This window comes from Chionomys nivalis, chromosome 3, assembly GCF_950005125.1.
Source record: "Chionomys nivalis chromosome 3, mChiNiv1.1, whole genome shotgun sequence".
In the NCBI taxonomy this organism is placed as follows: Eukaryota; Metazoa; Chordata; class Mammalia; order Rodentia; family Cricetidae; genus Chionomys; species Chionomys nivalis.
In genome coordinates this window covers 37795027-37811554 of record NC_080088.1, presented here as the reverse complement: position 1 = coordinate 37811554, position 16528 = coordinate 37795027, and the positions used below count along the sequence as shown (strand labels likewise).

Sequence of the window (16528 nt, the reverse complement as noted above, 5' to 3'; positions counted from 1 at the left end):
GCACTGGCTAATCTTCTCAAAGACCTGGGCTGGATTCTCAGCACGCGGAGGGGAGCTAACAGGTACTCCAGTTCCAGGGGATCTGCCGCCCTCTTCTGGACCCCATAGGCACTGCACGCACTTGGTCCACAGATATGCATGCAGACAAAACACCCATACACATAAGCTAACGCTTACCACTTAATTTCTATCCATTCACTTGTATTTGAGTTCCCCTAATCTCGTTTGTCATTGAATGTTTGAGAACCATAAGTGAAGGTAGGAAAAACAATTTTAATGTCCCTTGGGGGCCCTCATAATGTTTGTACCAAGTTCTGTAAAACTAAAGTTTTGCAAAACAAAACTTTCTCAAGCATTAAACTCTTAAGTCACATTTATAATGCAAAACAGGTTTAATTTTATTTAAAAATGAGCATTAGAAAAATAGAAAAGAAAGCAGTCTTCAGCAATTGGGAGATGAAGACTCTTAAATCACTGACTTTATGATCTCCGGTTTGCTTCTTTGCCTTTCAGAGTTAAATCCCTTCACCTGATGAAGTAGAAGGTTTTTCAGTCTGGATGTTCTTTTGTTTCTGTCTTTCTACTCTTTCCTGGTAATTCAGTTGACATTTTAAATAATCTTCATTCCGTTTCTGTTTCTGGATCAACGATGTCAAGAAGCTTAAGAGCTACAGACATAAACAGGGAAGAACATTCATTAAGGACCATGCCTTCAATGGGAGGCAGTTTATCTAAATTGTAACCTGTGAGCCACTGTCCCGAGCCCAGCAGATACACAGAATCTCAAGTTCTGCCGGAAATCTACTAAATCACTACATAGAGTACTGAGCAGGACCAGATGATTCATAGGCAGATTGAAGGGCCAAAAGAACTGAGCAAAGACTTTCAAAACCCCTATGTAAACACAGGCACCTGTTTGCCAGAGTGCCAGGGTGTTTTATCAGGGGTCCATATGACTTTAAGGAACAAGCTTCTACCTGCATACTTTTCAATCCCCTTTCCTTGAATCACATGGAGACTTTGACTAGATAGATACCCAGAGCCCCTTTTTGAAGACTAAGCTAAGTATTCAGGCCTAAAGTTCAACTATGACATCTCCTTAGAGACCTTTGGTGAGCACATTGTCTAACTAGGATGGAGAACTTTTGTGCTATGGTAAATTTTTTTTTGGACTTCCTGAGACACTAAGGGCTTGGTGAGCTGAACTCTACTTTGAGGAGGAATTTTCATCACCAGCCAGGAAGGTTTCATCAAGACTACAGAACAATCACATGGCAAATGGTGCCTCCCAGCTGGCAGCAGCATCGCCTGCAACTTGCTTCAAAAGCAAGTGGAGACTCCACGCAAAGCATATTAAACGAAATAAACTGTGGGTGGGTGCCAGCAGTTTTGGGGTAGTGAGTTTTCCGAGGGTTTCAAATCAATGAGCTTAGGCATTTCTGAAGGAGATTTACAAGGTGGCACCAGACCATTTTGTATAATTGTCCAGAACACATTGCTTCTGCGAAAGCTATGTTGTAATGCATCGCACCCTTCCTTCCTTAGATCTCTAACCTCTCAGGTCCTAGTCACACCCAGAAATGAGTTTCTGTTCTTCCTTGAGGATAAACACACATTCGTAATGTGGAATGTACTTCTGTCTGCTCACTTCATAGGCAAATTGCTAGCCAAAAGTGAGAAATGACCTTGGGAGAATCAATTAACTACTTACATCAGATTCACGATCCAGACTAGCTCTCGTGTTTAGATTTAACAGGATCTGTGTTAATGTTCTTTCCAGCTCCTGAGCTAATTTTAGGGCTTCTGTAGGAGTGGTTATTTCATTCATATTAGGCTTCTGTTGGAGAGGAACAGAGTTGTTAATTTCCTTCCTTGGGCCAGGTTATATTTCTACTTTACATATAACGATAAGACGTGCACAATCCAACAGTTTCCGCAATCTTGAGTGCCTTGGAACCGGCTGAATCTGGATGGCTCACTTGCAAACACTGATTTAAATGATGGGATCAAGAATTTTTCACCTGCAGAGATAATGTTTGATGTGCTACAAATCAAGGACATTGAGGGTAAATGGCCCAGGTGTGTATTCAATTATTCCTAGGTTTGGAGTTGAATAGTGATGACAGTTCTGTTTTCTTATCAGTAGATATTTCTCTTTATAAAGGTTCATTTAAAAAAAACAAACATTAACGTTTTAGATAATCAGGAATGTAATGTCCCTGAGATTCAGACTTTTTCTTTTGAGTGTCTTTCCTGAGAAATGAGATGAAGTACGGCACTGAAAAGAGAGATGATACCTGAACCTGTGGATCAACCAGTGATAGGAAAGAGGATATTAATGGGCCTATGAAGACGTTGTGAGGATACTGCTTCTCAGTCTATGGAACATTTGGATCAAGTTAGGACAGAATGAGGAACGTATTAAGATATAACTCCGAGGTCCCATTCACAGATAACTTGGGCCTGGGCTGAGGTCCATGAATTTGCATTTCTCAGGATCCTCAGGTGGTGTTTGCTTGTGCAGAGACAATTCTTTGTGTACTTCATTGAGAAAAGCTAAACAAGCATTCAGTGACTACGTTTTACCCCCAAAGGTATTGACACATGCTTCCCTAGAGTTCTGTTACAAAGAAGAGCATCTAAGAACATGAATAAACTAATAAACAAGATAGCAATCAATTATTTCCATGGCCTAGACAAGGCCCTGGAGAGATGATCGCAGTAAAATTATAGTTACCTTATGAATTGGAGGACAGATCTTACCCTTACGTTTCCATAGACGTTTTAGGAATTGATCTGCAACTTCCCTCCTTGCTTCAGCCTGACTTTCAAAGAACCGGGCAAAAGGGGGCATTTTCTTATCAACCACAAAGCTGTAGGCCTAGGACAGAGGTAAGACTATGAGAAATTGGGGATGGGAGAAGCTTAGTCTTGTTTCTAGCATTAATAGATTCATGACAGAATGCAGTGAAAGATTCATTAATCCCAACATGTCTACATTAAAAATATACCAATAATCACATAGTAGTATAAACATATTAATTCTGCCTCACACAACTGTTTGATGCCCATTTAATTCTGGGGACCTACTACAAAGGTTGTATTCTCCTCATCCTAACCCATGATTTCCAATTACAGTTCTAAATCAACAGACATCAATACCATAACCAACTGAGTTGCCATTTTACCTAGTATCAAATTGCAAATATACCTAGGAATATTTCTAAATGCTAACAAATCCATTGTCACCCATAACAGAGCAGGATCCTCCCACATAGGAGTTCAACAGTTCATACTAACCATTCCTAAATACACACAGGAGATATGCAGGTGGTAAGCCACAGCTTGGTTCAAAGCATCTACACATTCTTTAGAAAAAGGGTCGCAGAAATCCATCTCAGCACTAGGAAAATTCAGCCAAACAATGAGCTTCCCACCGCTGTGGAGTGCTCCTTAAATCTGTTAGGTCAGCCCACTTCTTATGACAAGGTGAATTTTCTTCCAGCTGTAACTGATAGTAACCGACCCGCCAACTAAGGCAGTGTTTCTGAAAGGAAGAACCACTCTGTTCAAAGCAGACCTGGGGAGGAGTTACTCTAATTATCTCTGCGTTCAGTGTTCTGGCTGATCTTTCTAAATATGATTAGAGAAGGCTGATATGCCCTGGGAGAGCATGTATTGTCAAAAGGGATTCATTGCCTTTGCTCATCCCTCTCCCTTCAGAACTATGATGGCTCAGCGTGCTGGCTCCATAGAGAACCTACCTTACGACCCCAAACTTTGTGCATAAGACCTCAGCAGGCTTCACACAGCTGAGCTTAGCGTGGGATAAGGCAGGGTTCTGAAAAAGCAAAATCATGTCATTTAGGAAGAGTAGGACAGAGTCTCTGGAAAAAAACATGCATTCTAAATCTGTCTTGCTAGGGAAGGCAGAGGAGTGGAATCAGAAATGAGGAGATCTTCCGGAGAACAGCTGCAGCTACCAGGTGAGGTCGTAGTTTCTCAATTTCTCTGTTGAGTTCCTTCGTACTCCATCTCTCTGAAGTTCCTATCTGGCCTGATGCCGACTTCTTCATTATCATTATCTTCTGAGGCCAGGGACTGTTGTACTTGATTCACCATTCCTATGATCCATAATGAGCTACTTTTAGGTAGTGTGTTGAACCAGCACTGATTAATAACAGTGTATTTTCTATGTACGTAAAAGTCCAAATGTTCCATATGTCTGGTGGATCTCTACTTGGACCTAAGTTATGTCTGCATGAATACAAGTGGAAATTACATGTATCCAAAAGTCTATCTCTGTGAGGTCATGGGGGTGAGCACTTTCGTGAGGGAGGACGAGTCAGTGAAGGAGCTAAGCTTTCAAAGCTGGGCAGAGTTTCACACACAAAGTCATCTTAAGGAAGACTATAAAAATGTCACTTCACTTGTGTCTCTTGTTTCCTGATGTAACACTGTTCTTAGCCCCCATTGAATTTATGCCTCCATTTTAGAAAGAGAGAGAGTTTAAGACAGTGCCTCTCAAACCATAGTTTACATAGGAATCAGCTGGGACTTAGGTTCAGCTACAGAACTGTGATTGGTGGAGTCTGATACACTGTGTCTCTAAGCTGCTGCCAGATGCTCCCCATCAAGGGATACACCTTGAGAAGAAAGGTTTCAAAAATATTCCCCAAAAGCTCCTAGTGAAATTCTGTAAGGTAGAAGCCATGCTGCTGGTGAACTTTGAGTAGGAGAGGAAAGGAAGATTCTCCAGAGGTCACTGTGTTACCCTGACATGTCTAAACTGCAGGACCTCCGTGGCAGAGTCCTTGGGAAGCAAAAATGCTAAGACATTTGGGGATACTGGACTCTGAAGGTCAGAGCAGGCCAAGGGGAAGGAACATAGAAGCTGTAAATATTGTCCATTGGTTCTGCTCACAGCTGAGGAAAACATGACCCAACTCCTCCTCCCCCAGTTCATGAAATTTTTCAGAATATCAGAATACTGTGTGAGTAATAAGGGTTATTGATAAAACGTTTGGTTTGTTACTCTCTGTATGATGCAGTTTTTATGTGAATGAATCGACAGACTGTAGATTTTAGTTTAGCAAGACTTTTATGATCAGTTGGCTATCTTTGCAGGATTCTAAGATACTGTAATGATACCTCCACACAAAAGTGGCATGATTCTACTATTCCTTCTGTGACAAGACATAACTGAATAGATGTATTTATAGTCTTATAAACTTTATACAACATATGAAGGAATAATTCACACATATGAAGGAATACACACATATGAAGGAATATACACACATATACACACATATGAAGGAACACTAGCTGTATCCTGAGGCTAGATATTACTAAGTGGTTTAGGCAGGGTTCTCTAGAGCCACGGAACTTAAGGAAGTAATCTCCTCTCTCTATAGAAAGGGAATCTATTGAAATGACTTATAGACTGCAGTCCAGCAATGGCTAGCTGTGAACGGAAGGTACAAAAATCGCGTGGTTTCTCAGTGCCATGAGGCTGGGTGTTTCAGCCCGTCTTCTGAATAAGCTGAAATGTCAAAGAAGTAGGCTCCAATTCAAGGGCAACCAGCCAAAGAAGAAAACCTTCCTTCCATTGTCCTTCCACAGGCTTCCAGTTGAAGGTGTGGCCTAGATTAAAGGTGTGTCTTCCTGCCTCAAGATCACAAGTATGCCCTCCATTTCTGGCATTCCAGAAACACCCCAGTAGACAACCCAGAATAGCCATCATACTAAGGAATGCTGCTTATGTTGCTATTTATCCATTTTTAAAGAACTTCAGTGGTTTCTTTTTTGCTTTACATATCTTTATAGCCTTTATAATAATTTTTGCTGTAATAAAGTATGATAGACGTTCTGTAGGCTTTCAGGTACAGCTATTTTTTTCTAAATCAACCCCTACAACCTCAAATATATTTATTATGTATAATTGTCATAAAATATATGAATTACAGTTTTAAAAATGAACAGTCTGTGATTGACTAAGAGATCACTGACTATATATAGCCTTAATGTCTTCTTAGGAAAGTACAAATCACCCCTATTATAGGATCAGTGAAATATGAGGAGTCATTGTTACATCACATTATATTGGATACATATGCAAATGCTTAAATAGTCATAGAAAAGAAGATGACCAGGGAATAGAGTTCAACAGGGCTTTAACCACTTTCTGGAGACACAAACACAGCATTGACAACATGTCTCTATCATAACTGTAGTACCCACACCTGTACTTTAATTTGGCGAATGCTTTTTGTGGTACCCCAAAGTGTACATCCTAGTGAAAAATGTGACTTTCACCCACTGAAAAGCAACCTAATCTTACCCCAAGAGATGGGAAATTATGATCTCACTAATCAGACTAGAATGTCTATATTATTAGCACGTACACTGGTAAATACTTATTACAACGAGAGAGACATCAGATCATCACATGAATTTTTCATTGTTTATTTGTACACACATATACACACACACACTGCCACCACCATTAACATCATTACTACCCAAACTAACAATCTCAGCAACAGAAAATAGAACAAACCCTTAAAAACCCACCCTCCTATGCTAGTCTGTGGTGTGGACAATGCTTGTTGAGATCAGTTTCCCTGGACGGCTACAGTTCCTTCTCTGCCGAGGAACTAATGTGTAGTGTTTGATGAGAAAAAAACATGCTGTCGCTGTTTTTGGTGAGTATGTGTCTGGTTTGATGCCAGCATAGTTTGACGCAAACCACTGGAAAAAATGAAAACAGAAACTGCAGAACCAATGCCACCAATGGCATCCTATGATTGAACGGCTGTGCAGGATTCGTTCAGGTGTGAGGAGAAGGATGATGGAGGCGGTGGTTGGCTCGTGTGAACGTCACTGGCAAGGACTGACATGCTGACTGCAACAGGAATGTGATATTAAACCTTGTGGGGAAGATGTTCTTTAGGCGCTTGCTTTTCCCACCACCTTTCTTATAACAAATCCCCACTAATGGCGTTTTATATTAAGTGAGCTTTTTTTCATATTTTTTATTATGTTTATAACCAACTGCCTCATGGTCCTACTGCGCTGACATCTCTGCCATGATGGACTATATCTTCTTAAAGCATAAGGCAAAAGACTCTCTTCCTTAGTTTGCCTTCATGAGGCATTTTGTCTTTCTAATGAGAAAAGAAACTTACCCAGAAAGTGGGTACTATTTGTAGAACAGTTGCTGAGATAAACCCGACTATGTAGTCTAGAGGCCTTTAGAACTGACTTGCCATAGGAATCCGTAAGCATTTGGAGAGCACTAGAATGCAATGAGCAGAACTCAATGAAACATTCTGTTGGGGAGTGAAAGACAAGCATAAGAGAGAGACAGACAGTAGAAGCCTGGTATGATACTTCAGACTGAGACGTGAATTCTGTCAAGAACAGGACTGGTGGCTATTTGGGTTGTGGTCAGGTGAAGAATCCGGCTGCATCCTGACTGTGTCTTCACAGCTTGAGTGAGGCCAAGTTTAGAAACAATGGTCTAATTCGTGAGAGGGAAGAAGTATCAGGGCAGGGTAGCATTAAGGCTGTGTCACAATTGCTGCTCATTGTTTTCATCGAGGTCCCCAGACAGAAAGAACAACAAACAGCAGAAAAATAAGAAAAGTATGTAGTTTCGTGCAGAAAGGAGACTGAGTTTAAAGATAGAGACAGGGTTAGTATGAAAACAACTCTAATCTGTCTTTATTAATGCTATTAGCATTATTTTTTAAAATATTTATTTATTTATTTATTTATTATGTATACAATATTCTGTCTGTGTTTATGCATGCAGGCCAGAAGAGGGCACCAGATCCCACACAAATGGTTGTGAGCCACTATGTGGTTGCTGGGAAATGAACTCAGGACCTTTGGAAGAGCAGGCAATGCTCTTAACCTCTGAGCCATCTCTCCAGCCCCTGCTATTAGCATTGTTAAAGAGAAACCCATTCCTCTGACCTGGGATAATAGTAAGATGTCCTGAAGGTAAGACTCTGCCTATCAAAGTCCCCAGGTTGTAAAATGAAAATTTATTTGAAATGAGACAGACTGAACTGAACCACTGGAGAAAATGTTTCTTTAGGCATGTAATGGTAGTTGAGACTCCATTCCTAAAGGGCCAGTCTACACCTTGAGCTGGTAGTAGAACTAGGCGGTACTGGTTTTGCAGGCATGAAAGTTACAAAAATGAGGGAGTTATGGGTCGAGATTCCCAAAGTCTTCTGCAGACAGGCAATGTGTGGCAGGGCCGCAGTCTCTGCAAGGAGGTCCCACAAGGCCATTGCTTGAAACTGTAAAGGTAGAGCCTGGGGTTTGACGGATGCCACAGGATGTTGGAGATGAAAAACTGACTTCTGCCAAGATAAATCCAAGTATGAAGTGCAGTCCACGCCAAGAGGAGGCTATGCGTGTTGCAGGTAATAAAGCTGGAAGGGGGCAGCTACCAAACCCTTTGGAGCCCAGGGATGCCAGACATGTCACAATAGGGCTCGATGTTTTCTCTATGGGGTTTTGGTCTTGTTTTTGTCCTACCTTTCCTTGCTATGCCCCCATTCCTCCATTTTGGAATGGGGATAGTCATTGAGAGCCATTGTAACAATATTATATTGTAACACTTTTTTTTTTTTTTTTTTTTTTTTTTGGTTTTTTGAGACAGGGTTTCTCTGTGGCTTTGGAGCCTGTCTTGGAACTAGCTCTGTAGACCATGCTGGTCTCGAACTCAGAGAGATCCGCCTGTCTCTGCCTCCCGAGTGCTGGGATTATATCGCCCGGCTATATTGTAACACTTTTATATTGGAACATTTCCTTCCACAAAGGCTCCTAGTTAAGAGATTGGGTTCAGCCAGGTGTGGAGGTGCACCTTTAATCCTAGCACTCTGGAGGCAGAGGCAGGTGGTTCTCTGTGTATTCAAGACCAGTCTGATCTACAGAAGTTGTTCCAGGACAATGACAGACAGGGCTACACAGAGAAATATTGTCTTGAAAAACCAGGGTGGGGGAGGGGAGAGGAAAGCGAGAAGAAAGGAGAGATAGATAGATAGATGATAGATAGATAGATAGATAGATAGATAGATAGATAGATAGATAGATAGGTTGGTAGGTAGGTAGGTAGGTAGGTAGATAGATATTGGCTTGAGTCTCAAAAAAAATAAACTTTGATTTTTTAAAGAGTGTTGCAGTTCTTAATGACTTGATGCTTTTGAAATTGAAATGAATGTATTTTCCATTATAAACCTGTAGGGGCCAGGGAAAGATGATGTTTCGGTTTTAAAATAATATGTTTAGGTTTTAAGTTAACGAGGAGCATAATTATGATGGTTCATCTTGCTCATCAACCTGAAATAATTTAGATCAGAGATTTTCAACCACAGAGGTCACATATTAGACATCCTGCATGCCAGATATTTATATTATGATTCATAACAGTAGAAGAGTCACAGTCATGAAGTAGCAACAAATAATTTTATGGTTGGAGATCACCATAACATGAAAAACTGCATTAAAGGGTCACAGCATTAGGGAAGTTGAGGATCACTGATTTAGATCAACCTAGGAAGCAAACCATGGGGCATGTCTGTGAGGTGATTTGGTCCTCAGTTGGTAGCAATGTTTGGAAGGTTTAGGAAGTGTGTCACGGGGGGGGGGGTAAGCTTTGATAATGTATATCCTCGTGCTACTTTTAGATCACCCTTCTGCTTTGTGCTGGTGGTTGAGATGTATTCTTTCAACTCCTTGCTCTGGCCACCAAGACTTCTGTGTGCTGTCATGCTAACCTACCATGACAGACTCTTACAGTTGCCCTTGGTCATAGGGATTTATCACAGCAACAGAAAAGTAACTGATAGAGAGTCAGTGCTGGTTCTTACAGCATATGCTGCCCCTTTGGAGAGGGGAAAGATTCTACAGGAGGCAGCTATCCATGCTGGGGATGGCCATAGGCAGGTTCCACACAACCTACCACCCGTTTTTTGGAGTTCCAAGACTCCACTCCTTTCGTGGTATATGTAACTGTGCTTCCCCTGGCATCTCGCCAGGAAGAGATATTTCTTAATCCATGCTTCACACACCAGCCCGACATTACAAAGAACTCTCAGCACTCCCTTCCCCAAATACTCTTGCTTCTTCAGGGCCAAACTGGTTCTGGAAGCAGATACGCACCAACTCAGTGTAGAATGGTGGATTCCCAGAGATAAGAAAATGCAAGGTCTTTTGACTTGGCAAGCTCAGACAAGATATCGTAGGTGACACTTAGCTATAACATCCAAGTTTTCACTATGAAGGCGCAGAGAGCATCTCCATAGGAAGTGTGCTTGCTGATCCCTGGACCAGCATTCGGGAAGCTCTGACTCCACAGTGTTGAATTCTGTGTAGGGGTCCTGCTCACATGGAGTCACCTTTCTGTCTCATTTCTTTTCTACCATTCGGGGGTATCGAACTTCCTTCAGCTCTCTTTAAGACCACTCCTGGATTTCACTTTTCTCTCACAGTCAGCCATAGCGCATCAGATGACTGCTGGAGAACTCTCTAATCTGTCCTGTGAGGTCCCCTCCTTTGCTTTGTCATTGATCCCACTCCCAAAAATGACCTAAAAAATCCTTCTGATCTCATTCTTCACCATGAGTTGAAATAACAGTCTTGAGTTTTATCTTTATAACGATGCATAGCACTCTTCTATGCTAGCCAAATAGCTGTTACTATTTGAGATTTGTTCCTACCCTCTATAGGAAGGCAGAATTCGCTTCATCATGACTTTCATGCTTCTCTTTATTCTGACAATTCAAAGAAGCCATTTATACCACCTAGTGTTTAAGTGTGACAAACAACAGAGACATGTCCAACCCAAAACTTTCAACAACAAAGCCAGCTCAGACATGCATTCATGTTTTAAATGAGCTTCTTCACAGCATTTAATTTCAAATAATTTGATAGTAAAAAGTGAAAGTTATTACATTCGATTCCTTTTATCTTAAAAAAAAGTGTCAGATAAAACCCCAAGAGTCTGTAATTTGTCAGATTTTGACAGAGGGAAGAGCAGTTTTGTCTGTTTATATCAAGCACGTTTTTCGCTTAGTGACTAGGTATGAGGGAAATAGACGAGGCTCAGAAAAATGTAAAGTTGGGGCTGACTCCTGGCAAAAGAGTCCCAAGGTGAGAACTCCTCCCTTGTGGAGCCATTTCTAGTCATCACTCAGGTGCTAGAGAGAAAACAGATGTACCTCTTTTCCCCTGGTACCACTAATTTGAAAATAGCATAAACTGTTGGTGAGTTCTAGATAGAACCAAGGCGATCTCAGGCACTCTTTACTTCTGTTAAGGTTGCCACTGTGGAAGGCATGGTGGAGCGACTCAGTTTATGGGAATGGGTCCATGGAATTAAGGCTGTTCATATAACAGAGGATCAGAAAGCACAGAATATGATACAAAGTGGGGACCAGGCATCATCTTCAAAGACTGACTCCCTCTCTCCCCATTGACTTACTTAGGGTTTTAAGCCACACTTCACAGACATTTCACAGTCTCTGAAAGCAAATGGCAATACTAGCTAATTCAATAGAGAAGCCTGCATCATGAGAAGTGTACTTCTCTGTCTCCAAAGACTTATGGCAATCATATAATTAATTCACAGTTCATTCAGCCCAACCTCAAGCATCACCATGGTCTTAACTTTTCCTATGTTATTCAAACATCTCAGTCCAGGGTCTCTACTGAGACTCAAGGTTGTCCCTCAGCTGTGATTCTATGAAAAATAGAGACAAAGAGATGCTTCTAAGATACAGGCACAGAGCAAATATTCCCATGCAAAAAGGGAGAAACAGGGACATAGAAACAAGGGATGGGAATAATACAGACCAAAACCCATCAAGGTAAACATAACATTCTGTAACTCCATGTCCAGCAAGGGGATTGATGATGTCATGATATTCGTTTGGCAGTCCCATCTTTATGGATTTGATGTTTGTCGCCCATATGGCCACTTCCTGGATCCTGTTCTATTTGGAGCTTGTACAATTAGCAATGGCCCCTCCACATCCCAAGTGCTATACTGTCTTGAAATTTCCTTTTCCTAGTTGAATTCAACATCACTCAAATGATCACAACATCAGTAAAACACTGGCCAATTATTTTCCAGTCTGTAACATTACTAGCCTCTAGTTTTATCCCAGTAGAGACCTTATCTGAAACTTTATGAACACAGCCTTTATTATCTCCATTTTGCTTCAGCATTTTAGTTTTCTGAGCTCCCACTGGAATGGCTATCCAATTATACTTAGCTCCTGCTCTGGGTTTTCCAGCCCACATTCCCACTTTTTCCCGAATTTGTCTCCCACACCAGTTTCAAAGACTTAGCCACATGGGCAGGATTAATCATAGCAAATGGCCCTAATCTCTGGCACCATTAATCTATATCAGTTAATCTCATTCACTGGGGCCACAATACTGGACAACTTAAAGGAGGGTAGATTTATTGGGTTCACAATTTCAGAGAGTTTCAGTCCTTTATGGCGAAGATGCCATGGAGACACAGGCACATGGTCAGTTTGTAGGGCCTCAGGCACATGGGAGATGCTGTTCGCATGGCAGGAGGCCAGGAAGCAGACAGCATGGGAGAACCCAGGGCTGACCATTGTTTTCCAGGGCTATCCCTAGCTATGTGTTTCTTCCAGCTGGTCTCCACCTCTCAAAGATTCCACAGGCTCCAAACATATTACCATCAGCTGAGGAATGAGCATTCAAGACCTGAGTGTGTGAAGTATGTTTTAGATCCAAACCACACTACCCGCTCTCTCTTTCGTGGCTGCCCCCTTCCACCCCTGCCTCCGCAGCCTCACCCATTCTGGCTCAGGGTGATAAAGTGGACTGAAATGTATTCAGTATCTTTTGAGTTCTTGGAAACCCATCACATTAGCTATGGCTCTGCCAGGCTATCTGAGAAGTGCTTGTCCTCCTTGGCTCTTTGTTCTGGGAAAAGCAGCTCTGCTTTCCCCTATAGTTGCAAAGATCACAACCTTCTCCTTGGAGGACTGAATGCCCAGAACTTAGGAAGGAGCCTGCAAGATGTCTTTATAATATGCACTGTGTATAAATCAGGGAAGGTTTGTGCAAAGTTTTTCACTAGGTTCCGTTAAACTCCCAAGGCTATGTTTATCCCATAAGAAGAAAACATATTTATAAAGTTCAAGTTATCATCAGAGTCATAGATATAAATAATTGTAGTATTTTCTGAAGATTCTTTCTTAGATTAGAAAGGGGGCATTTTTGTTGTTGTTGTTGTTCATTTGTTTGTGAGACAAGTTTTCTCTGTGTAGTCCTGGCTGTCCTGGAACTTGCCTTGTAGACCAGGCTGGCCTGAAACTCAGAGATCTGCCTGCCTCTGCCTCACCAAGTGCTGGGATTAAAGGTGTGCACCACCACTGCCCAGTCCAGAACAAGGAAATCTTATACTGACCTCTGCTTCCAAATTACTTGACCCCAGACTCATCCATCCTTCATCTCCACCTCCTCCTCTCCTATAGTGATCATCTCAAGCATACATCTGGTCTTGCTATCCGACCTCTGCCTCAATGCCTTGTGTAACAGATCCCACTCCCTTCTGAGGAAAGCATAAAGTCCAAAACCGCATGTAAAGAGCAGCCCTACCTTACTCATCCACTGCCCCACAGCCCTGATTAACGGCTCTCCATGATGGCTGCAGCTGAGGATCAGAACTTACGTTTGGATTGGCAGCTCTACAAGACAATCACCGTTTTTATTTTTTATATAATATTGTGCCCAGTGGTTCACAGAGAAATTCAGCAAACACCTTTATTAAAATAGTACTCCTGATGAAATGTCAATAATTGTTCTGCTTTTGTGCTTTAAATCAACTTGGTGACAACAGCTCAGGATACTAAAATAAACACCACCCAAGTTCATGAGTGACAAAGTCAGGTTTCAATGCCTGCCATTTAAGCTCCGCGAGCCATCCTGTTCACCATGCTTTTAAGTATGTTTCACTGAAGTGCAGACTCAAAGGCAGTCTTAGAGAGTTCAACATTTGAGGACTAGTAGTAGGCGAGTGCCCTCTAGTGGCTATCCTCGACTATTACACCATTCTTAGTTAATGAATTAGGGTTAAAATAATTTTTGAGGTTACAATATTTACATCACTTTCATCTTCTCTCTCTCCTCCTTTCAAATTCTCCCGTGTATGAGCCAGATTTTGTGATGCATGTATTCTACAGATATAGAAGGATGAATTATTTTCATCATGATGACTGAGTCTTTAAATTCAGTTGAACTTTGTCACTAGTATACGGATAATACCAAATGACTGTCATTAGTACCCATTTAGTCCTGGGAACTAAAATTCATTAAAAATTTAAATTGCGCACGATGTATTTATATGTTTGTTTGTTTATTTATGTGTATATGCATATGTGTGTGTACGTAGGAAAGCACTTGCAGAGATCGAAAGTTAATTCTCTTATTAAACCATGTGGGTCCCAAGGATCAAAATTAGGTAATTCGTCAGATTTGGGGCAAGCACCTTTACCCACTGAACCATCTCTCCACCACAAAATTCAATTTTATTTCTGGAAGCCCACATCCCACCTTATTGGAGGGAAACTTACAGCCGCCATGTTAGTGGCGAGGTCACTCACCGTAGCTGCAGGGCCTGCTCAGCTTATTTCACAAGAATAACTGTAGACATGCGTCCCTTATCCTTTCCTCTTGTCCTCTTTAGATCAAAGTTGGAAGGAAGAGAATCCATGAACTATATATGTTCTACTATATGTTACACCCATATAGCAAGATACATGTATAGATCTCCCCTTCTCCATACTGGATTGTTATCCCCAAACAGGACATAAGTAACACTTGTCAGGCTGGAGTCAAGTGCCTATCGTCCAAAGTCCCCAAGGACAGAGGATCAAACACTGGTGAAGTTTGTTCTTTCTGATGCAACCGTCAACAGGCAGCTGTCTGTGGGTGTGGAACACTGGACTAGCTCTTTGCTCAGACCGCACATTCTAGCGTAGAATGGATTCGGAGCAGCCGATCTAGTCCCCACCCTTACATCTATATCCCAGCCATAGAGGAGTACCTTCTTTCCTTTAGGGGCCAAACCCGGAAGTGGCACACACGTCTTCATGTCTCACCGTCTACAATTGGGTCAAAAGTGTCAAGAGAGATTGGGATTGGGGATTCCTTGTGAGTAAGAGCTTAATGTCTGTTCAAACCCAGAGTACTCTTGTTAGAGGCAGAAAAAAAGAAGACTGGATTTTGAGTGGAAAATAGCTCTTTTGCTCACAGGATACTTTCGTTATTCGGACACTTTATATTTTTTTCGTGTGCTGATTATTCATGGGAATTATGATAACAATTTGCTGTGCTTCAATAACTCTAGTTAATGAAATATTACAATTCTTGCAGAAGTGCCACTGGCTGTGTTGACAACCATGTTTCCTTTATGGTCCTTCTTGATGGGACTTCAGTGATTATGAACCAAGGCAGTGAGCTGGAAAGCAGTTGCTATCAGTCCTTGCATTGCTCGCTCCAGTTCCAGCACGCACAGATTACAGTTAATTACCTTGCCTCGGTTATTCCCCGTTCCCCAACTACACAATTCAAAGGTCAGTTATGCAACTTTGGCTTATTGTGCAAAGTACTTTAAATTGTCTCTTTGGCTCACAAATCACTAGGTAAAAACAGTGTTCTTTGTGGTCACTGATCAATGGTGTTACTTTCTGAACCTGCTCAATATATGTTCAGGGTACAATGCGTATAACTAATGCTGCTTCCTTACCTCCAAGGGGTAGACCCATGTGACATTTTATTAAAATGAATGATTGAAAAACGTAATTGTTTAACAAGGATGAAAGTGAAGGAAGGAAAGAAAAAGTGAGTGGCCACCATGGAAGCCAAACTTAAGTGAAATTATAAGAGACTTTATTGACCCAGAAAATCACACTGTTATCATTTTGAGACAGCTATATGAGATGCAAAAAATTATTAGTCAAAGTTTGTCAGGACCATTGCTGTGTATTTATTAAGAGAGGGAAATCTGGGTGGAGGTGTTGGCGCACCTTTAATCGCAAGACTCGGGAGGCAGAGGCAGGCGGATCTCTGAGTTTGAGGCCAGCCTAGTCTACAGTGAGAGTTCCAGGATGACCAGAGGTACAGAGAGAAACATTGTCTTGAAAATCCTAGAGAGAGGGAGAGAGAGAGAGAGAGAGAGAGAGAGAGAGAGAGAGAGAGAGAGAGGAGAGAAAAAGAGGAGAGAGAGAGGTGGGGGGAGACAGAGGTGTGTATGTGTGTCTGTGTGTGTGTGTTTTAAGAGTGTTTGAGTCTGCTGGGAGGTGGTGGCGCACGCCTTTAATCCCAGCACTCAGGAGGCAGAGGCAGGCGGATCTCTCTGAGTTCGAGGCCAGCCTGGTCTAGAAGAGCTAGTTCCAGCACAGGAACCAAAAGCTACGGAGAAACCCTGTCTCGAAAATAAAAAAAAAAAAAAACCAAACCAAAA

At 41.7% G+C, this 16528-nt stretch overlaps 1 protein-coding gene across 1 annotated transcript; it reads right to left on the bottom strand.

The window, feature by feature from the left end:
* Positions 1-393: 393 nt before the first annotated feature.
* LOC130872218 (ferritin, mitochondrial-like) lies at positions 394-3412 on the bottom strand. Its single transcript, XM_057766087.1, has 4 exons — positions 3301-3412; positions 2738-2881; positions 1712-1837; positions 394-668 (listed from the first exon to the last, which is right to left on the bottom strand). The coding sequence occupies exons 1-4, from the start codon at positions 3394-3396 to the stop codon at positions 516-518; spliced, it is 519 nt and encodes a 172-aa protein (XP_057622070.1). The 5' UTR covers positions 3397-3412; the 3' UTR covers positions 394-515.
* Between the last annotated feature and the right edge of the window lie 13116 nt (positions 3413-16528).